Genomic DNA, 22,194 nt, shown 5'->3' on the forward strand with positions numbered 1-22,194 from the left:
GGGGGGGGGTTGTTTTGTTTTTTGCCAAACAAGTCTTTCATTTCTTTGGTTAAATTCCTAAATATTTTCTTTGATTGGTTGATACTGATACTGTTATAAGTAGAATTACTTTGTTAATTTTCTTTGCAGATTGTTCATTTTTAGTGTTTAGAAATTAACTTTTGTATCCTGCTGCTTTGCTGAATTCATATATTAAAAACTATCTTCAGAGCTGGGCATGGTGATGCACACCTTTAATCCTAGCACTTGGGAGGCAGAGGCAGGCTGATCTCTGAGATCAAAGCCAACCTGGTCCAGGCCAACTGGGGCTACAGGGAGACCCTATCTCAAAAAGATTAAAAAAACCTATCTGCAGCTAATTCTACTTCTTTTCCAATTTGGATATCTTTTATTTCTTTTTCATACCTAATTGCTACAACCAATACTTCTACAAATAAGTAAAAATGGTTAGAGTGGACATCTTTGTCTCATTCCTGATCGTAAAGGAAAAGTTTTCAGTCTTTCATCACTGGGTATGTTGTCAACTGTGGCCTTGTTTGTTTTTAAAAAAAGATTTTATTATTTAAAAAAAAATTTTTTTTGGTCTTTTTGAGACAGGGTCTCCCTGTAGCCCCAGCTGTCCTGGAACTCACTATGTAGACCAGGCTGGCCTTGAACTCACAGAGATCCACCTGCCTCTGCCTCCCAAGTGCTGGGCTTAAAGACGTGCGCCACCACGCCCAGGTTTTATTTATTATTTTTATTTTACGTGTATAAATGTATTGCCTGTGTGTATGTGAGTGTACCCGTGTTGTGCAGTGCCTCGGAAGTCAGAAAAGAGGGCTTCAGATTCCCCTGGAACTGGAGTTAAGGATGGTTCATAGTCGCCATGTAGGTGCTGGGAATCGAACCCGGGTCCTCTGCAAGAGCAGTCAGTGCTCTGAACCACTGAACCATCTTTCCAGCCCCAGGATTTTATTATTTTTTATTTTATGTGTATGAGTGTATTGTCTGCATGTGTGTAAGTACACCTGTGTTGTACAGTGCCCAAGGAGGTCAGAAGAGAGCTTTGGATCCCCTGGAACTGGAGTTATGAATGGTTCCCATATGGGTGCTGGGAATCAAACCCGAATCCTCTGCAAGAGCAGCCAGTGCTCTTAACCACTGAGCCATCTCTACAGCCCCAACTCTGTTTTTTTTAAAAATTGATCTACCCTGGCCGGGCATGGTGGCACATGCCTGTAATCCCAGCACTTGGGAGGCAGAGGCAGGCAGATCTTTGTGAGTTTGAGACCAGCCTGGTCTACATAGTTCCAGGACAGCTGGGGCTACAGGGAGACTGTCTCAAAAAAGACCAAAAATAATAAAATAATAATATAATAATAATAGATCTTCCTTTATCATATTGAGAAAGTTCCCCCTGGTTCTAGATCGTTCAATGTTTCTATCATGAGAGGGTGCTGAATTTTGTCAGGTGCCATATCAAGATGATGATGTGTTTTTTCCACTTCTGTTAAAGTGATTTGCTATATTCATTAATTTTCATAGATTGAACTATCCTTACCACATCCCAGGAATAAGTCTTTTTTTATTATGGTGGATGATTCTTTTACTATACTACTACATTGTTGCTAACATTTGTGACAGTTTTGCATCAGTGTTCATAGAGACATTGGTTTGTAGTTTGGGGAGGAGGGAGGGAGGATGGAGTTGTTCTTTTTGTTTTGCTTTGAGATAATCTTGCTATGTTTCCTAGGATGGCCTCAAACTCCTAAGCTCACATTACCCTGGTCCCTCAGCCTGCTGAGGAGTTGGGAGAAGCACCACTGTGCCCCACTCTTCTTTCTCTCCTTTACCCTTCTCTGGCTTCTGCCCCCTCCTTCCTCTTTCCTCCCCTTCTGCCTCTTTCTTCTTCCTCTTTCCCTTCATCATCATCATCTTACCACATTACTGTGCAACCTAGGCTAGCCTCAAATTTGTAATCCTCCAGCCTCCATTTCCAGAGTGCTGGGTTTTTAGGCCTGCTCTGCATGCTTTTTTTTTTTTTCTTTATAATGTCCTTTTCTGGCTTTGGTATCAGGGTAATGCTGACCTCTTAGAATGAATTAGGAAATATTCTATTGGGAATGTTTTTGGAAGAGTTTCAAAAGACTTGGTGTCAGTTCTTTAAATGTTTTTATTCATGAAACCACCAGGTCCAGGGATTTCCTTTGTAAGAAGAGTTCTGAGTTCTAATTCTGTTACCCGAGTAGTTCTATTTCTGTTCTGATTGTCTTATTTTTGTGTGATGTAGTGTTGATAGGCTTTGTTTTTCTCATAACATACCCCATTCCATCTAGGTTTTTGTTGTTTTCTTGGTCTTTTGAGACAGGGTTTCTCTGTAGCCCCAGCTAGCCTGGAATTTGGTATGTCAGTCATGCTAGCCTCTGCCTCTGCCTCCTGAGTGCTGAAATTAAAAGTGTGTGCCACCATACCCAGCTCCATTTAGGTATTTCTTAAGTTATTTCAGGCAGGAAAGAAGCTGGTCCCTACCACAATATCTAGGCCAATGGAGATCCTGTTCTTTTCCAAAAACATTTTGTGTAAGCCACATGGCCCCTTCCAGAATAAACTCAAAGACCTGGCAGAGAGATTGGGGACAGCAGAGGTGGCTGGCAGGCCCAGATTATGATAGTGGGTGGTTTGATCAGAGAAGAGCCAGAGCCCTATGGTCCTCTCTAAGCCAGGGGTAGGAGGCATGCTGACCAGGTTCATAATCTCTAACCCTGAATCATCTTGTCTGGAGTAGAAGTGTTGGACGTAAGCAGTTCGGGTGCATATTCCCTCCACATGGACACAGGATGTGCTGCTCTTTTTTGCTGACTCACTGATTTTTCTCCAGCTTTTGAACATGTCAAACTACAAGGAGAAGTTCTCCACTCTGCTATGGCTTGAGGAGATCCATTCGGAAATGGAACTGAAGGAGTACAACATGAGTGGAGTTGTCCTGAAAAGGAAGGGGGATCTGCTGGTGCTGGAGGTCCCAGGGCTTGCTGAGAGCAGACCTTCCCTCTATGCAGGTGTGATCATCATGCTGAGGTTCTCTGGGGCCCAGCAGAAGAAACAGCTCGGGTTGGAGAAGGTTTTAACTGGCCACATACTTGAATTATCCTATTTCTGTCCTTTGAAGTAGCATTTTAAGTTAAATGGAAACATGTAACATGTATGCTATGCGTGTGTGTTACACTCACATTATCTTTAAGCAACTGATACCAGTAATGTTCTATTTTATATTCCATTTCATTAAGACTTTATTTCATAGTGAATTAATAGAAATTTATAATTTTATCTTATTTTGATATGTGGTAATATATTTTTACCTAGGTGACAAATTGATTTTAAAATCTCAAGAATACAATGGACATGTCATTGAATACATCGGCTACGTCATGGAGGTGAGAGGGCACTCTCCTAAGGAATGATGATCCGGCCAACTCACCCATCCATCCCCAGGAAGGGAGTACACCCGTGGGCTTTGTCGAATGTTGGGAAATGTGAAGATACAGTAAATCTTTGAATAATATTTGATGTGTAAAGGGAACTTGATGTCTAAGAAGTTCTGTAATTTTTTCAACTATGTAAAATATGTGGTCATGTTTGTATTTAATCAGGTTTGGGCAGTGTAGGCATGCCCTGAAAGAGCTAGCAGGGTGGAAGCTTTAGGAAGAAGGACACACTAATATGGTACTGAGATGCTGCAGCCCTTCAGTAAAGGGCTCCCATAAAGTCAGCTGCTCAGTTAGTGCATTCTGCAGTCTCAGCACGACTTCCCCTTAATTCTGCCATTGAGTTTCTAGCCAGAACATGGGGTGGGACATAAGATGATACAGAAGCTCTCAAGAGGCCAGGTGGTATGACTGGTGGAGAAATCACTTCTGAAACAAATAGTTAATCACTTTGAAGTCAGGTTACCACCTTCCAACCAGCAGGGACAGGCCAAAGTAGGTCTCTTGTCCCTGGCAAGTTGTGCCTTCTTAGGAGGACCAGTTTTGGGAGGCTTAGGGAGAAAAGACTCTTGTGCTGAGCCCATGCTCAGAACTACCCACTAAGGGCACGTGCTAGAGAACAAATGCCCCTCTTAGTTCCCCCCTATCCTTCACTTCTCAGTGCTCTGGTATTCTGCTGTGACCTGATGTTTTTGTGTTGTCTTGTGCTTGCTTATGTGTCTTTCCATGTTCTTACTCCATCTACTGCTGCTGCTTCCTCTCCTTCCTCCACTTTTTCTTTTTCTTCTTTGTCTTGTCTTCATCTTGCTGCGTAGCTTTGGCTAGCCTAGAACTTGCTATGTAGACCAAGATGGCCTAGAAGTCACAGAGATCCGTCTGTCTCTGCCTGCTGAGTGCTGGGATTAAAGGCATGCACCACCATGCCCTGCTTCTTACAAAGCTTTCTATATAAATGGTCAAGTCAGTGTACAGTGTCCTATGCTGGTGAGGGTTTGTAGCCTTCTCATTCTTAGTGGCTGTGGTGGTTTGAATGAAAATGTCCCCCATAGGCTCCAAGTATTTGGACATTTTGTCCCCAGATGGTGATGCTGTTTTGGGAGGTCTTAGAAGGTATGGCTATCCTAGAAGAGGCATGGCACTGGGGGTGGGCTTAGAGAGTTCTTAAGCCTTGCCAGTTGCTCTCCAGTCGCTCTCTTGCTTCCTGTGCCTGCTTGAAGATGTGAGAGATTAGCTTCTGCTGCTCCTGCTCCAGCCACCTCTGCCACCATGCCTCCCCAGCAAGACAGACTGTAATTCCCCTGGAACCGTGAGCTCAAATAAATTCTTCTTTCTGTAAGTTGCTTTGGTCAGTGCTTCTATCACAGCAACAGAAAAGTGACTAATACAGTGCCTTGTTTCTGGGTGTGATTAGTGACCTTGGGTTATGGGTTCCCTTTCACTTTTTTCAGTACCTCAGGAGCCTCTGCTGGGTGGCTGTCCTGATAAATGGCTGTGGCAGCATCTGCTAGGAATGAGAGCACTCTGACACCAGGGCTCATAGTGGTCAATGTTTGTGCATTTATGTCCTGCCCACGGTCTCAGGGTTCGCTCTAGTTGTAGCTTCTGACCTTGCACCAGAGTCAGGCCTGGGCTTCAAGAAGCCACCTGTGTCAGCGCTCCTCTTCACCTGAGGATGTTTAGGTTCCTTTTACAGATTGTTTGCCTTCCTGTTTCTCCTCTTGTATGTCCTCTGAGGTTTTTCTTTCTTTCCTACTCAGGAAAAAGTATGAGGAGTTATTTTATTCAGGATCTAACTTTATTTCCCAGTACTACTAAAAAGGAAAATCCTGGAATGAACTTTCTGTGGAGGCCTTAACTCCTCAGGATCACTTTTCTGACTTGGAAGACTTATACTCCGTATTCACAGTGTGTTTGGCACAGGGAGAAGCTAGTTAAATGTTGCTGGTATAAATGGAGACATTGCCAGTGCCTCCTGCTTGTATACCTTAATACCACAATAATTAACTCTCTGAATTAGTTGTTCAGATACTTACCAAATTTTGGCTCAGATCTGTAAAATACATTTTTCATGGTGTGTTGCCAGATACAGATGTAAGATTGTTCCAGGAACTCACATCTGGTATCTGGAAATTAAATTACCCATTTATTTTTCAGATTCATGAAGAAGATGTAACTCTTAAACTTAATCCAGGATTTGAACAAATGTACAACTTTGAACCTCTGGATGTGGAGTTTACATACAATAGGTAAGGCTTCAATAAATTCTAATAAAAATGTTTCCTCATCCTCATCAGATGGTCTGTCCTTGAATGAATCAGCTGAAGTATCCATGGTGGTATAGGAGATGGCATATTTACCATTTCTGTGCTTTGTGGACAGTCCTTGTACCACTCGTACATGCCCAGGATATAGTTTTAGTATCAACTTTTTTGCGATATTAAGGTCCATGCATTTGTGTGTTCATTTATTTTTGGCACTTATATACTGAACCCTTGGCCCATGTCTTCTCTCATCATCAGTTTACCAGGTCCTTTGTCTTAGCCATTTGTTTACCTACACTATACCTGTAATCTAGCTACCCCTTCCCTTCTTCCACTAAATTACCATCCCAACCATAAACTAGAATATTATGTTTATCTTTCTCTTACTTTTTTGTGGGGGAGGGAGTCGTGTCTCACTATATAGTCTATGTAAGACCTCAAACTCAGTCCACCTACCTCAACCCACTAAGTAGCTGGTACTATGGGCATTGCTCCCTTTTTTAAGAAGTTTTTTATGTCTATATATGCACACATACACATAGAGGAAAATAGATCCATTGCTTTTAATTCTTTTAAACTTGATAAAAGGAATAACTTGTGTTTTCCAGGAGGTGTACTTTTTTAATACATTTATTTATTTATTTATTTATTTATTTATTTATTTATTTTATTATTTTTTTTTTGGTCTTTTTGACACAAGGTCTCCCTGTAGCCCCAGATGGCCTGGAATTCACTATGTAGACCAGGTAAGTGTTGGGACTAAAGGTGTGCGCCACCATGCCCAGCTTTATTTATTATTTTTATTTTATGTGTATGAGTGTATTGCATGCATGTATGTGATTGCACCCATGTCGTGCAATGCCACGGAGGTGAGAAGAGGGCTTTGGGTTCCCCTGGCATTGGAGTTAAGGATGGTTCGTAGCTGCCATGTGGGTGCTGGGAATCGAACCTGGGTCCTCTGCAAGAGCAATCGGTGCTCTTAACTGGTGAGCCATTCTAGCCAGCCCCATCTTGTCAGTTTCTACAAAAAGCCTGATGGGACTTTGACTGGAATTACACTGATAGGTCAATTTAAGGAAAATTTGCATTGTAATGATACTATATTCTAGCCATTGAAAATGTGTATCTTTTCATTTATTTACATACTCAGTTTCTGTTAGCAATATTTTGTACTTTTTAGTTTGTAGATTTTTGCATGTCTTTGGCAGATTTGTTGCTCCCAAAACATTTTTAATACTGTTGTGAACAAATAATTATAAATTTAATTTTCAATCACTTGCTCTTAGTACTTAAAAAAGCAATTGATTTCTATATATTTATCTTACATCCTTCAAGCTTGCTAAACTCAAGTCTTTTATGTACAGTCATACATTAAATATAATTTTACTTCTTCCTTTCTTGGCTGGCTGTGTTTTATATTTTCCTTGCCTTAATGCATGGGAAGACGTCTGAAATAGTTGTGATAGCCTGAATAGAAGTGATGAGGAAAGACAGCTTGCCTTATTCCTGCCTATGGCAAAGTGTCCGAAGTGACATGGGAAAGGCTTTGTCGAATCCTTTTGCCAGGTTAGCAAGGTAGATTACTAATTTACTGAGAATTATTAATCAAGAATAGATGCTCTTTATGTCAAATACTTTTGCTGTATGTATTGAAATTATGTGGATTTTCTGTTGGGGATTCTCAGACAGTTACCTTCTTTACTAATGTATATTAAGCTTTGCCTTTATACTCGTCCACAGCATTCCCTCCTCTTGCACATTCTGGCAGATTTTGTGTAGAATGAATATTGTTTCTTCCTTAGATTTGAAAGAGTTCACCCCTGAGGCCCTGGAGTTTTCTTTGTGGGACACTTTTAAACTATGTATTCCATTGATGTACTAGAAAAAAATCATATTATTAGGTTTTTTTATTTATTTGTATTGGGGGGTTGTGCATATGTATGCTATGTGCCTTTGCATGGTATGTGTGTGGGCATGTGTGCCATAGCACACATGGAGTCTCAAAGGAAAACTCTGTGGAATAATTTCTTTCTACTTTGTATTAGATACATTATTGATGCTAAAACACAAAGCACCATGACTAAGGCAGTGTATAAAAGGAAGAGTTTATTTGACTTTTGGTTTCAAAGGAAAGAGTCCATCATGTTGGGGAAGGCTTGGCAGGAGTCAGCTGCAGAAAGCTGAGCACTCACATCTTCAAGCAGGCACAAGAAGCAGAAAGACTCAGACTCAAACGGGGAAAGACTGTGAACTCTGAAAGCCCACCCCCAGTGACATGCTTCCTCCAGCAAGGCCACACCTCCCAAACATCCCAAAACAGTGCCACCAACTGGGGACAGAGTGTTCAAATACTTGAAACTTATGGGACGACATTCCTCATTCAAACCATAACACACCTTTACATGGTTTCTAGGAATTGAATAAACTCAGGTCATCAGACTTGGGTGGCAAGAGCCATTGTCCACTGAGCCATCTCACTGGCCCACTTCTTAGGTTCTTATTGATTAAGCCTTGGTAGTCTGTATATTTTAAGGGCTCTGTACACTTCAAGTTCTCTAATTTATTTTCATGGATTTTCATATTATACTTTTTAATACCTGTGCAATCTCTCTAGTTAGAGTTCACATTTTTAAAATTTATTTTATGTGTGTATTTTTCCTGCATATATGTAAGTGCACCCATGTCATGTAATGCCTGAAGAGGCCAGAAGATGTTTGATCCCCTGGAACTGGAGTTACAGATGGTTATGGCTGTCAATGTGGGTGCTGGGAATCGAACCGGGATCCTCTGGGAAAGCAGCCAGTGCTCTTAATCACTGAGCCATCTCTCCAGTCCCACATTCACATTTCTTATTCCAAATGGTAGTGGTTTGTGCCTTCTCTTTCTTCGCTCTCATCATGTCTAGAAGTGTGTTATTTTAATGACCTTGTCAAGAACTGCACTTACGACTTGACTGGCGTGGCATTACTGATCTGTTCCCTGTTACATTGATTTCTGCTGATCTTTATTATTTACTTTGGGTTCTGTGTTCTTTTTTTTTAAAGACAGTGTCTCCCTTTCTCTGTGGCTGGCCTGGAACTCACTATGTAGACTAGGCTGGTCTTGATCTCACAGAGATCTACCTGCCTCTGTATATGCTATCATGCCTGGCAGTGTCAGGGATCCTGCCCCAACACAGGAGCCAGGGAAAGGGAGGTAAGCTGTCCACCTGTTACCCGCAGCCTCGCTGGGAGACAATCAGACGTGACAGAGAGTCAGTCAAGCAGGAACTCATTTATTGCAGGCGTTACAGGGCTTATGAAGGCAAAAACCACAAAGGAAAATTCCCTCCCCAACCAAGAGTCCAATCATGTTAAAGGTCAACTTGAGCATGCAGTCTCCTCTCCATAGCACAGCATAGCATTCATGAAGTGATTACGCACTGCCAAGATGCACAGAAATGACAGGAGCCAATTAGTGATTCTTCAAAACAAGTTTGGCCGCGCCCCAGCCACTTCCTCTAGGCACCAAACAAGTCTGGTCATGCCCCAGCCATTTCCTCTAGGTGCCTTCTTGCCTCGCCCCTGGCCTCAGGCCCCCGCATCTCTCCCCCTGTCTTGTTTTAAAAGTGAGGTTCCTCAAGGATAGCCCCGGGGACGGGGAGCACCATCCCCTTTCCCCTCTGCTGCTATGTCCTCCCTGTCTTAGGTCGCCTCTCCTCAGGTGCTGAAGTTGCCCATCCTTGGGTAACCATGATTGCCCTCATGGCCCCTGTCTTAGGTTCATCAGTCTGGGAGGGTCTTACCTGTCATTGGGATTAGCCACGCATTTACATGTCAGGGGTCTATCCCATAAGGGAGCAAAACAACTTGGGCCCTCAGGCTAGCTCAAGCATCCATGCCTGAATTTATCTTGAGGAGGGGCCCGAGGGGGATTGGGTGGCCAGGGCAAGTTCGACCAGGACTTTCTTTGTCTGTCTTTGTCTTCTGATAACCGAGCAGAGACACCTGAGGAGAACAAAAGCTAGCACAAGCATTAGAAACATGCTCCCAATACCTTACTAAAAAAGGAGGAGTCCATCGATAGGAACGGGGCCCAGGTATAATTTAGAGCAATAATCTAATTGGTCAGCAATATGGAATAATTAAGAAATTGTTGGTTCCAGTGGCCGTGAATATAGTCTACGAGTTGTAGGCACAATTTAGTGACATTTTGAACTCTGTAAGGGGTGAGACAAAGTGACCTAAAGTAAGGGTCACAAGCCATGTCTTTGGTAATTGCCAGCTCTTCACTTTAAGGGAAGGGCAAGAGTATAGGCGGGGAACGGACCAAGGCCCAGAGGTCCTCGGCTTTTATCTGACAGATGGCTAGCAGGAAAAGGAGTACCATTATTGACAGATTTTGGTCAGCCATCTATTGATTAGATCTTGAATAATGATGGTAACGATAAAGATGATGATGGCCAGGGCAGCAGTGGCGAGCACGGCAATGAAAGCTTTCCATCCAAAATACTCCATCCTGTAAGGCATAGAAATCCTCCTCAAAGGGCTCTTACTTTTGGGACAGGGTTATTCCTGCATCTTTAGATTCCTTGTAGGTACCTAGATGGGTTGGGGTTCATCCATGGGAAAGACACATCCAAACCCCCTGCCCATAGTAAGGAGCGGGTCGGGTCCTTGCCATTGTCCCATTACTGGATCCCTCCATCTGACCCATACCTCTGGTCTTTGCTCCTGATGCCCCCAGTGTTTTTGGAGTTGAGATTCCAATTGACCTTTTTGAAAATTGAGGATATTGATGGTAAATAAGGCCAAACCTAGCTGTTGGTGGGGGCTTACTCCCCCTTTTCATTTTTGTAGTTGGGTCTTTAGGTTATGTTCTATGATAGCTTGGCCCTGGGGGTTATAGGGGATCCTCATGTTATGGTGGATTCCCCACAAAGAGAAGAAGTCCTGTAAGCTTTTACTTATGAAGCATGGTCCATTGTCAGTTTTAATCCTTTGAGGTAATCCCAGCGTAGCGAAGCACTGGAGGAAGTGAGACTGAGCATGTCTAGACTTTTCTCCTCTATGGGCAGTAGCCCAACAGGCATGTGAGAACGTGTCAATAGACACGAAAACATACTTGACTTTTCCAAAAGGAACATAATGTGTGACATCTGTCTGCCAAAGAGAGTTAGGTTTCAGCCCCCTAGGGTTTAGCCCTGGTTGTTGGAGGGATGGCACCTGTAGAAGGGTTGACAAGACTTACAGTTATGTACAGTTTTTCTTAGGTCTTCGATAGGGACTTGAGGGAACCTCTTATGGAGTTCCCACCAATTTACATGGGTATGACTATGCAGTTGTTGAGCTTTCTCCAGGCCTGCTGATAGGATATGGGTAGAAGCCATTTTGTCTGCCTCTCCATTGCCCTGGGAGAGGAACCCAGGCAGTCCTTGGTGGCCCCTAAGGTGCTGTAAGAAAATGGGGGCCCTTCTTTCTGTTAACAGTGTTCGAACCTGGATCATTAGGGGGGTAATAGGGTTGTCATCTAGCTGAATATGAGAATTTAATAATCCCGGGAGAAGGTTGACTACATATAGGCTGTCAGAGAACAAGTTCATGGGGTCATCTACTTTGGACAAGGCTAGGGCAGTGGCCATGAGTTCTTTAAATTGAGCAGAGCCCTCGCAAGTGTGAACGTATGTTTTTGGTTCTGTTCCTACCACCGGGTAAATTACTACAGCGGCTCCGAATTTTCCTCCATCAGTAAACACATTATATGCCTCCGTCAGAGGGTTTTTGACAAAAAGCCTGGGGTCCCCCCAGTGGAGGGTTCAAAAGGAGGTTACCCATTTGTGAGGGCCATAATCACAGTCCAACTTTCCCAGAAAGCCCTCCAAGGCTATGGCCATTCAATGACTGTTGTTTCTGCAGAGCCATTCAAAGTCCTTTAGCCAATAAGGGATAATAATCTTGTGGGGGTCAATGCCATAATGTCTCAGGGCTGTATCCCGTCCTTTCTCAATTAGGTCAGCCAACGGGTCCATGGGTGTATACACCCATGGAGTGCCCCCTAGGGAGGTATGCACCCACTGGAGGGGCCTACCCCCTTGTGTGAGGACGGATGTCATCAGGGCCTCACCGGGGAGCACCCATAGTTTGAGGTCCTTTCCAGGCATATAGCAGGCCAGGTGGGCTTGGTCCAGGGCCTCCTGGACCCCCTGTAAAATGTCTAGGTGTTGCGGGTACAGATGGATTAGCTCTGATGGCTGTTTGCCTACCAACAATTAGAACAGGGGCTCCAGTGTCCCAGTAGAGACGGGCATCCAGGATCGTAGCCAATTGATCTCCCCCAATAGTTTTTGAAGTTCCGTCAGTGTCATATTAGGTTTAATAGTCAGTTGTGGCTTCAGGGGACTTACCCCTTCCATGGACATTATAGTCCCCAGAATCTTAAAGGGGGTGACAGTCTGTATTTTGTCCGAGGACACTTGAAGCCCTCCTGCCTGGAGGCATTTTTGGGTGACCTCATATAATTCCTGCAATTGGTAGAGATTTGGTGCCCCCAAAATTATATCGTCCACGTAGGCATATACAGTAGCATGTGTCAAAGACTCTGTTGGGCTCAAGAGAGCCCTTACGAAGCTCTGACAGAAAGCTGGGCTATTGGCCATGCCTTGGGACAAGACTGTCCATTCGTACCTTTCATCAGGCGTGCTAAAGTTGACAGAAGGCACAGAGAAGGCGAACTTCTCACAATCTTGGGGTTGCAGGGGGATAGAGAAAAAGCGGTCTTTGATATCTATAACTACGAGAAATAGATCTGAGGGGATAGCGGGTATCCAGGGAAGACCCCTCAAGGGGACTCCCTCCAGGGTCATTCTGGCGTTGACCTTGCGGAGGTCCTGTAGCATCCTCCATTGGCCAGATGACTTTTTTATGACAAAAACAGGTGTTCCAAGGGCTCATGGAGGGGCGGATATGCCCCAGCATAAGTTGTTCCTGTATAATATGCCTCAAAGCCTGGAGCTTTGTCTCGGGTAAGGGCCACTGTTCCACCCAAACCGGATTGCGGGAACTTGAGGAACAGCGGCCCCTAGGATCGGGGGTGGACCCGGGGAGATTCGGACTCCTCCCCCCCCTGTAGTTTGAGAGGCAGTCAAGGGGTTGTCTAACCCTGTTCATTTCCTCATCATCGAGGAGCCCCTCAATAAACTCCCTATTGTCCGTAGTCACAAAAACATCCGCCCCCCCCCCGAGGTCTCTCCCGAAGAGGTTGTAGGAAAGCCCCTCAGCCACCAAAGGTCTGATCTCCCCCTTAGTACCATCTGGGTCCTGCCAGCAAAGCCAGTTCTTAAGCTCCCATGATGGCATGGTGCTGCCGACACCCACCACCTGTGGGCCGGGCTCAAGGGGCCACCTTCTGGGGACTTCTTCCTTCCCCAGGATGGTCCTATCTGCCCCAGTGTCAATAATGCCCCAGAACCTCTGCCCATCAAGATGTCTTAGGGCGGAGCCCCGGGATGATAGGAACCATCCAGTGGGCGGTGGGCCCTCCAGGGCCTGTGAGCCCTCCCCCTTTTGGTGACGGGGCTGGGGGTTGCCCCAAACCTAGTTTAAAGGCTTGCCCTCCACATCATACCTGGAACGGCAGTCCTTTTTCCAATGAAACCCCTTGCGGCAGCCTGGTCATGGGGCCCTGGGCTTGTCCCCCTCCACCTTGAGAGGGGCTTTCCCTTGTGGCAGTCTCTCTTTAGGTGCCCAGGCTGGCTGCACCCAAAACATCAGTCCTCAGCCCTGGGGCGCCTATCCTGCAGCCCAAGGCCTATGAGGGCTTCTCTAAAGGCTGTAGCTAGAGCCTCTGTGTCTTGAGGACCGCAGCCATAGCCTCGGTCACCTTTGTTTTGGTCCCTATGTCCTTTGAGGCCACGATCCAGCTGTTCATGAAATGGTCCTTTAACCCTGCACAGGTGACCTTATGGTCGGCGTTCATACCATCCCATAGTAGCATTTTAATGAACTGTTCTCTGAGCGGCCCAGGGGGAAACTTTCTCCTTAGACTCTTTTCAACCCTATCTACAAACTCATGTAATGGTTCCCCTGAGCTTCGATGGATCCCCAATATGGGCGGCTCCATAGGGCCTATATCTAACTTATGCCAGGCCTTGAGGCCAAGAGCCCTGACCTGTTCCGTATATGGTGGCGGAAGTGCTGCCTGCTGGGCGCCCGTGGCAAAGGCATCCGTAGTCCCTGTCAGCATGCTGAAAGTGATAGGAACAGGAGGGTTGGCAGCACGGTTATTTTCCGCCTGGACCCAACATTCCTCTCAGTATAGTGCTGCCCATTTAATAAACAAGGGGCTGGGGAGGACTGCCTTGGCTAGATCCATCCAGTCTTTGGCCGTACAGGGTTGATATACCAAGCCCTGGAGAAGGGTGTTGACCCAGGGGGACCCGGGGCCGTCCTTGGCCACTGCCTTCTTTAATTCTTTAAGATCTTTAGCCTCCCAAGGGTACCAGGCAGCCAGGCGCTGGGGTCCAGGGTTGATGTTCACAGGGAAAGCCTGGACCAGTCCCATGAGAGCGGAGAGCTCTGCTCCCTCATATTCACCCCAACTGCCCAGGGTCCCCCCTTTTTCTCCCCCATTCTCGTCACCCCCCCTTTCTAGATCTCTCCATATATATGCTTTGGTTTCACTTTCAATCGTTGGGCTCTCTCCTCATCAAACGCGACCCATTGATCTTCCCTTACGACCTTATCCACCTGGCAAAGGCTGGTATGCCCAGGGGTCGGATCGGGTTGAAAACATGACTTAAGGGCTGAGATCACGGGGTAAAACCTCAAGGGTGGTTCCTCCCCTCTATTGATCTCTGCCTTGCAAGCCAGTGGGCAGCCAGGAGCGAGATGCAGGGCGGCCTCCCAGACCTTCTTTGACGAGGAATCAGATTGTTCTAACCCCCCACATCTCAACATTTGTCTCAGCACCATGAGCGCTGGGTCCTCACTTTTGCTGGTTGCATTACCCATCTCTTGGGGCCTCACTTCCCTTGGTACTCACCCAATTAGCCCCAGTGATCGGCTCCCATAGCGGGTCCAAGTGGGCTTCGAGCCCCACGTTGGGTGCCAGATGTCGGGGATCCTGCCCCGACACAGGAGCCGGGGAAAGGGAGGTGAGCTGTCTGCCTGTTACCCGCAGCCTCCCCGGGAGACAATCAGACGCGACAGGGAGCCAGTCAAGCAGAAACTCGTTTATTGCAGGTGTTACAGGGCTTATGAAGGCAAAAACCACAAAGGAAAATCCCCTCCCCAACCAAGAGTCCAATCATGTTAAAGGTCAACTTGAGCATGCAGTCTCCTCTCCATAGCACAGCATAGCATTCATGAAGTGATCACGTGCTGCCAATATTCACGGAAATTGCAAGAGCCAATCAGCGATTCTTCAAAACAAGTCTGGCCGCACCCCAGCCACTTCCTCTAGGCGCCAAACAAGTCTGGTCATGCCCCAGCTGTTTCCTCTAGGCGCCTTCTTGCCTTGCCCCTGGCCTCGGGCCCCCACATGGCAGGACTTTCTTTTTCTTTTTTTGATTTCTTATGTGTATGAGTGTTATGCCTGCATGTGTAAGTGCACCTGTATTGTGCAGTGCCCACGAAGGCCAAAAGAAGGCATCAGAGCCCCTGGAACTGGAATTACAGGAAGCTGTTAGTCACCATGTGGGTGCTGGAATTTGAACCCCGGTCTTCTGCAAGAACAGCCAGTGCTCTTAACCACTGAGGCATCACTCCAGCCCCAGGACTTTTTCTACCTTGGGCATATGGTGCTAGATGAATCTAATTCTTAGTTACTTTACCAGTCTCTGGTTGATAGTCATTTAGTTTTCAGTGAAGCAACAGAGATTCTTTTTTTCTTTTTAAAGATTTTTTATTTTAAGGATTTAATTTATATGTATACATGTTTGTAGGTATGCGCACGTAAGTGAAGGTGCCTGTGGAGCCAGGCGTTGGATCCCCCTTGGAGCTGGAGTCACAGTTGGTTGTGAGCCACCCAACATGGGTGCTGAGAACTAAACTTGGGTCCTGTAGAAGCAAGAGCAGTATGTGCTCCTAACCTTTGAGCGGTCTCTCCAGACCCAAGATTTTGTGTGCGTGTGTGTGTGTGTGTGTGCGCGTGCGCATGCATGCGTGTATGCGTGCACATGCACGTGCACAAGCATGTAAGTGTCTGCAGAGGCCAGAAGAGGGCATTGGATCCCCTGGAACTGGAGTTACAGGCAGTTATGAGGGTGCCGTGAACTAAACTCTGGTCCTTTACAAGAGTAATAAGCACTTTTAACCGCTCGGCCATCTCTCCAGCCCCAAGATTCTTTTATCTTGACCAAAGGTGTCAAACAATTGACATCTTTTGTATTATTGCATCATTCACAATAGCTCACACCTAGAAAAGGTGTTTTTGTATGACCCTTGTTTCCATCCCCCTTTGGAATTCTTGTGCATTGTCTGTGTCCTGCAACACACAGCATCTGTTTAATTTTTTTTTTCCCCATAATTTTCTATCTTTTTAATTTTTCCAAGTCCTGGGGTGATTCTTTCTCAGCTGTTATTCTTTAGGTGGGATTTATTGTATCCCAGGCAACTATTTTACAAGGTGGGGCAAGGGGGGGCTGTTCAGTGCACCTCAGAGAAACCTAACAGAGTGTAGACCCTCCCCCCTTTCTGAACCATAGATAGATCCTGATAGTGACCTTTAGCATCCATCCTATACTACACCTTGTGATAAAAGGGAGTGGTCAGGTAGCCATGTTGTCACACACACACACACACACACACACACACACACACATCTGAGTTTTCAAGAAATATGTCCTAAGAGTCTAAGAAGGTGTGAGTCTGTTCTTGTGCTCTGCTTGTTGGAGACATTGTCCACTGAACAGATAAACTTCTTCATTTGTGCTTTGGAGTTTTGGTCATCCTGTTCCTTTAAAAGATGGGCTTTTTATAGCTGCATGGTGATGCACATGCCTTTAATCCCAGCACTTGGGAAGCAGAGGCAGGTGGATCTCTGTGAGATCGAGGCCAGCCTGGTCTCCATAATGAGTTCAGTCAGCTGGGGCTTCAGAGAGACCCTGTCTCAAAAAAGAAAAATTGATGGGCTTTTATTTTTAGTCTTATTTTAGGTTATTTTCAGCACATTTCAAAGGAACACATCCTTGCAACAAAATTATTTTTCTCTTGACACAGTAACACTAATATTTTCCTCACATTTCACAGGCTGTATTTTTTTTCTGTTTAGCCACTTTTTTTTGTTTCTTTTTTTTGTTTTGTTTTGTTTTTTAGTTGGTTTTTTTGTTTTTTGAGACAGAGTCTCCCTGTAGCTCCAGTTGGCCTAGAACTCACTGTGCAGACCAGGCTGGCCTGTATCTCACAGAGATTCCCCTGCCCCTTTTTCTTAAGTGCTGGGGTCAAGGGTGTGCACCACCACACTGCTCCATTTATCCAGTTTATGGCATAATTGTTCCCAGAAAGAAAGGAATCCCTGTTGTCCTGACACCTCAGCAGTCTCTGATTAAACCTTTGTATAACTCCTAGTGTCCCAGTGTTGTGTTTAGATGTATATAGTTGAAGTTCCCATGGCGTCTACCACAGCATTTTGTGAAGGTTGAGTTGGTATGACAGCTGAAAGTTTAGTGTCTTCACCTGCTTTCTTTTGCTATGACAGACAACACAGACTGAATAATTGACAAAGAAAAGAAATTGATTTCTTACAGTTGGTTCAAAAGGCTTTTGAGACATCTGTTGAGCCCCTTCTTGCTACATTATAACATGGCAAGAGAACACTGGAGAGGGAAGAGGACGGGATGAGAGAAAGCCAGCTTGCTGAATTTGAATTCACTTTATAATAAAGCTATTCCCACAGAAATGGTGTTGTCCTCATGGCCTACTCATCTCTAAACTTCCCACTTTCCAAAGCTGTCACGGGCAGCTAGGTTTCATTGTGTCCTGGGTTCCATCACCAGTACACAAAAAATGTGACCGAAGTTTTGGAGTTTGGAGGGAACATTCATATTACACCATTTATTTAATCAGATTTTTATGAGTTCTAAACTAAAGGCTGATTATTTTGTTTTCTCTCTGGCAGGACCACAAGCAGACGGTGTCACTATGCACTTGAACAAGTTATCCACTTAGGTGTAAAAGGTACCTTTGTAGAATTGTAGCATTGCATCTTCCTAGAGTATTTTTACAGGTTTCATGTAAAATTGTGTGTACACCTCTCTTCAGTCATATGATAGAATTAAAAAACTATGTGACAGCCACATGTGTTTACTTTCCTCTCGGGAAGTTTGTGCTTTTTCACTATTCTGACTGTGTAAAAATAGCACACTTAAATAATTTAAAACAAATGCTCTCTGCATTGCACTGCTCCTCGTAATGTAATTCATTTTTGTTCTTATACAGAGATAAGTAATGACTCACTGAAAAGAATATGCAGTATAGATGTAATGCTAAAATTAGAAAAGGGTGCTCCAAAAGAAATAGAGCAACATACGGACTATCTTAGAGTCAGTCACAAATACTTAGATTGCCTCCGTTTGTATTTTTAAACAATATATGACCTTTCACCTTTTCTTTTTTTAAAGTATTGTTCCCAGAAGAAATCATTTTACAGTCTCCACAGGTGACAACAAGTTGGAGCCTTACACAGGACACCAAAAGTGAAGGACAGTCCATCACCAAGGTAGTGCTTTGATTACTTTGATATATTTAAATGGATAATATTAATTCACTTCCAGATGTATTAGCTCTCACTGGGAGTGTTAGAGGAATGTCATTCACAAATGATCCAAAGTCTCAGTTAAAATAAAACTAAAGTATTCATAAGGTACATTTAGTGTAAATTTATATACAGTTATATATGGGTCCAGGATCCTATAAACAAGGAAGACTCAAGATACAGGTGTTTGAATGATCCTGTTTTATTTTTAAAACCTTGGGCTTTGAGACTGGGTATGGTGACACATATCTTTGATCCCAGCACTCAGGAGGCAGAGACAGGTGGATCTCTGTGAGTTTGAGGTCAGCCTGATCTACATAGAGAGTTCCAGGCCACCCAGCACTACTTAATGAGATCTTGTCAAAAAAAAAAAAGAAAGAGAAAATGGTATGCTTTTTATATAGACCTAGGCAGGTACATCTGTGTGACTGTGTATATAGAGAATGTCTGGGAGGACACAGACCCAAAACTTCATCTGCATTTGTAATCTGTCAGTATTACAAAGACACTTTATCTCTATACCTCTACAATCCAGTCATTCTATAAATGGTAATGTAGTACCTGTTCTGAGCCAGGTACTATGCTAGTCTCAGCATATTTTTTGAATAAAAGTATTCGTTCTTTGTTTAGGGAGTGTTTTTGTTTGTTTTGATTTTGAGACAAGAGTCTCACTTTGTAGATCAGGCTGGCCTCTATCTCACAGAAATCCACTTGTCTCTGCTTCCCAAGTGCTGGAATTAAAAGTGTGAGCCATCATGCTGGCAAAGTTACTGTTTTTTTTGTTTTGTTTTGTTTTGTTTCTTATATATTCTTTTTATTTTTTAGAAGAAGCATTTCATTACAGCTTTAACATACTCAAAAACAGTTTCCAGAGCAAAGATACATCTCTTTCAAAAGTGGCTATAAAAGTTTCTAGGTTCACAGTTGAATTAATACAGTTATACAATATTGAACTCAGTTTAAGTCCTGTACCCTATAAGATTGAGTGAGTTTTTAACCTTTAAAACAGATCTCCATTTCATTTTAAAATATACTGTTTCTTACAGAAAGACACATTGTTTTTGCTAACAACGCTGTGATGTTGGCACATGTGTCTCTAATCTGTATGTATCTGATTATTACTAGTCGTTTCGGCACCATTTGATAGGTAAAAGTTTGGGGTGGAGAGCGAGCAAATGGAGGAGGCACCGAGGTACAGATAGAACTCTCAGCGGGATACAGCTTTATTTCGCACAGGACATGTTTCCCTTGGGGAAGGGAAAGATGTCAGCCCACGGGTTGTGAGCTGGGACTTAAATATGGGGGCTTCAGGGTGCAGAAGGGGGGAGAAGTTTTGGGGAAAAATCAAGCAGGGGGAAGCAGGAAAAGCAGGGCTTGTAAACCTGGCTCTGTTCAGTCTGCCAGGCAGGATCTGGGTCTGGAAGTGTTTACTTTTTCCCTCTTAAGATAAGGGAAAAGCTGCTGTGTTAAACAGCTTCTAAAATCTCTGGTTAACAAGTAGAATCTGCTTGTCTTTGGAGATCAGAGGAAAGGCAGGCTGCTTCTCAGCAGAGTTTGTTTCCCTTGACTTCAAAGGCCAAGGTGCTTGTCAGCTCAGTTCCCTTTTTCAGGCTCCAAAAGTCCATAGGTCCCTGTTGGGGAGGGGAGAAGCTGCTGCTGTTTGGAACCCTAATAGTCATAATCCATTGCACTCGGATCCTTGGCACCTGTGTATGTCTATAAAGGCATCAGGTAGATTTCAGTGGTAATGTTTGTTACCTCTACTAATTAACATGACCTAAGTTTTTATGCTTCCTCCTCAAATATAATTCATTTTTTTAAATTTGTTGGTTTATCAAAAACACAGAACATCCCAAACCATCTTATTCATCTATATACCCACTTCCCAGATGGCACCCTCCCATAGCTCCCCCCACACACTAGAGCCCTTATACTCTGTCATCCCTGCTACTGTCCACTGTGTTGTCGGCACCCCCAGCCATTCCCCACTACTTGTCCATCTGGTGAATCTAGTCAGCCTATCTAGAGGGCTTTGTTTTAGGAAGGTCAGCTGTTCCTCATCTAGCAGCAATCAGTTGTCAATATTCCTTTAAAGATTGGGGTCTGCTGTTCATTTTCCCAGTTCTATGCTGGGTTACTATCTGGGAGTCCCTTGGACCACCCTGGCCAAGAACTCAAAAGAAGGTATCTCCTAACTAGCATTGTTGCTTGTTACATAGCCTTTACCTATACATATGGCCTCTTAAAAAATTATATTGGCCCCTTTAATCTTTGGTTATACTTTCCTTTTGGGTATTTAAGACCATACATTTGGCCCAGATAAACCAATTTATTTTTACTCTTAAGGTCATTTGAGCCCCTGGCTCCTTTCTTTTACTACTTCCGCCTATGTGGAGATAAGTCAAAGGTCCTGCTTAACCATGGCTGACTTTGCTTGGAAGCATGGAAGAAATGATTCCTCTGTGTTGACCCTCCTCTTTGTAGACTGGGTGCCAGTTCAGGTCCATCTCATGAGGTCTCCACGGCCTCCTTGATCAAGAGGACAGGTGACCCGCCACAATTACAGGACATTTTGAGAGATGCTCATAATCCCCTGGAATTAGTTGACCTAGGAGGGCAAGGAGCAAAAACTGTCTGACCAAATTAGTATAGGCCTCAAAGTATGTCTGTTAAACATCCAAGAAGTTTAGTTCCACCAGTCTGGTACTTTTAATTACTGTGTGTCATGTAGATAAATCTTGGGCAAAGACCAGTTGTTCTCAGATAAACCTTGCCTAGACATATATTTCTCGATCTGGTATGTATAATTTGTCACTAGGTTGTTTGACTAATATGGTTCCCTCTGGGTTTGGGGTTTGTTTTTTTTTTTTTGTCTTTTTTGAGACAGGGTCTCCTTGTAGCCCCAGCTGTTCTGGAACTCACTATGTAGATCAGGCTGGCCTTGAACTCACAAAGATCCACCTGCCTCTGCCTCCCAAGTGCTGGGATTAAAGGCATGCACCACCACACCCGGCTAAACAATTTTTTTTTGGTCTTTTTGAGACAGGGTCTCCCTGTAGCCCCAGCTGTCCTGGAACTCACTATGTAGCCCAGGCTGACCTTGAACTCACAGAGATCCACCTGCCTCTGCCTCCTAAGTGCTAGGATTAAAGGCGTGCGCCACCACGCCCGGCCTCCCTCTGGTTTTTAAAACTAGCTAGACATTATTTATCTCTCGAATTGTCTAACCCCTCCATCATGGTTTCCCCAATCAAGGTACTCCCATTTCCCCCCTTTCTCTCTTAATAGTACCCTTCTCCTATGGTCCCATCTCTCTTGAGCTCCTTCTTTCCCCCTTATCCCCTCGGTTCCTTGTATACCCTTCCCTCTCCCCTCCTTAAATTAACCCAATTTTTATCCATATCTCCCTTATTAAGGCCTGTTTCCTACTGTTCTTCTCTTTCAGGTTCTTTCTTTTCCTTTACCTCCCTGGTTCCTTTCCATTATCCTGGTTCCTGTAGTTATGTCTGGATACATATTCATTTATCAGGATTTGGTTCTAGGATCCACATATGAGGAAACAACTCCAAGAGCTGGATCTAAAAAAAGATAAACAAGATTGACAGACCGCTAGCCCAGTTAAACAAAAGAAAGAAAGAGCACCTCCAAATCAACAAAATCAGGAATGAAAGGGGAAACATCACAACAGACACCAGAAAGATACAGAACATTATAAGGGAATACTTTAAAAACCTATATGC

The 22,194-nt window shown here is 44.3% G+C and overlaps 1 protein-coding gene across 2 annotated transcripts in view; it reads left to right on the top strand.

Annotated features, from left to right (window-relative positions):
- The window catches only part of Mov10l1 (Mov10 like RISC complex RNA helicase 1), a 92,523-nt gene that overhangs the window by 34,208 nt on the left and 36,121 nt on the right, over positions 1 to 22,194 (top strand). For both annotated transcript variants that reach the window (XM_029564365.1, XM_029564366.1), the window contains 5 exons: positions 2,861 to 3,038; positions 3,343 to 3,413; positions 5,619 to 5,710; positions 17,819 to 17,877; positions 18,321 to 18,418. In XM_029564365.1, coding sequence (XP_029420225.1) covers positions 2,861 to 3,038; positions 3,343 to 3,413; positions 5,619 to 5,710; positions 17,819 to 17,877; positions 18,321 to 18,418 — 498 coding nt within the window. The remainder of the gene's footprint in view (positions 1 to 2,860; positions 3,039 to 3,342; positions 3,414 to 5,618; positions 5,711 to 17,818; positions 17,878 to 18,320; positions 18,419 to 22,194) is intronic.

Source organism: Nannospalax galili, unplaced genomic scaffold (assembly GCF_000622305.1).
Source record: "Nannospalax galili isolate Female #2095 unplaced genomic scaffold, S.galili_v1.0 scaffold237, whole genome shotgun sequence".
Taxonomy (NCBI): domain Eukaryota; kingdom Metazoa; phylum Chordata; class Mammalia; order Rodentia; family Spalacidae; genus Nannospalax; species Nannospalax galili.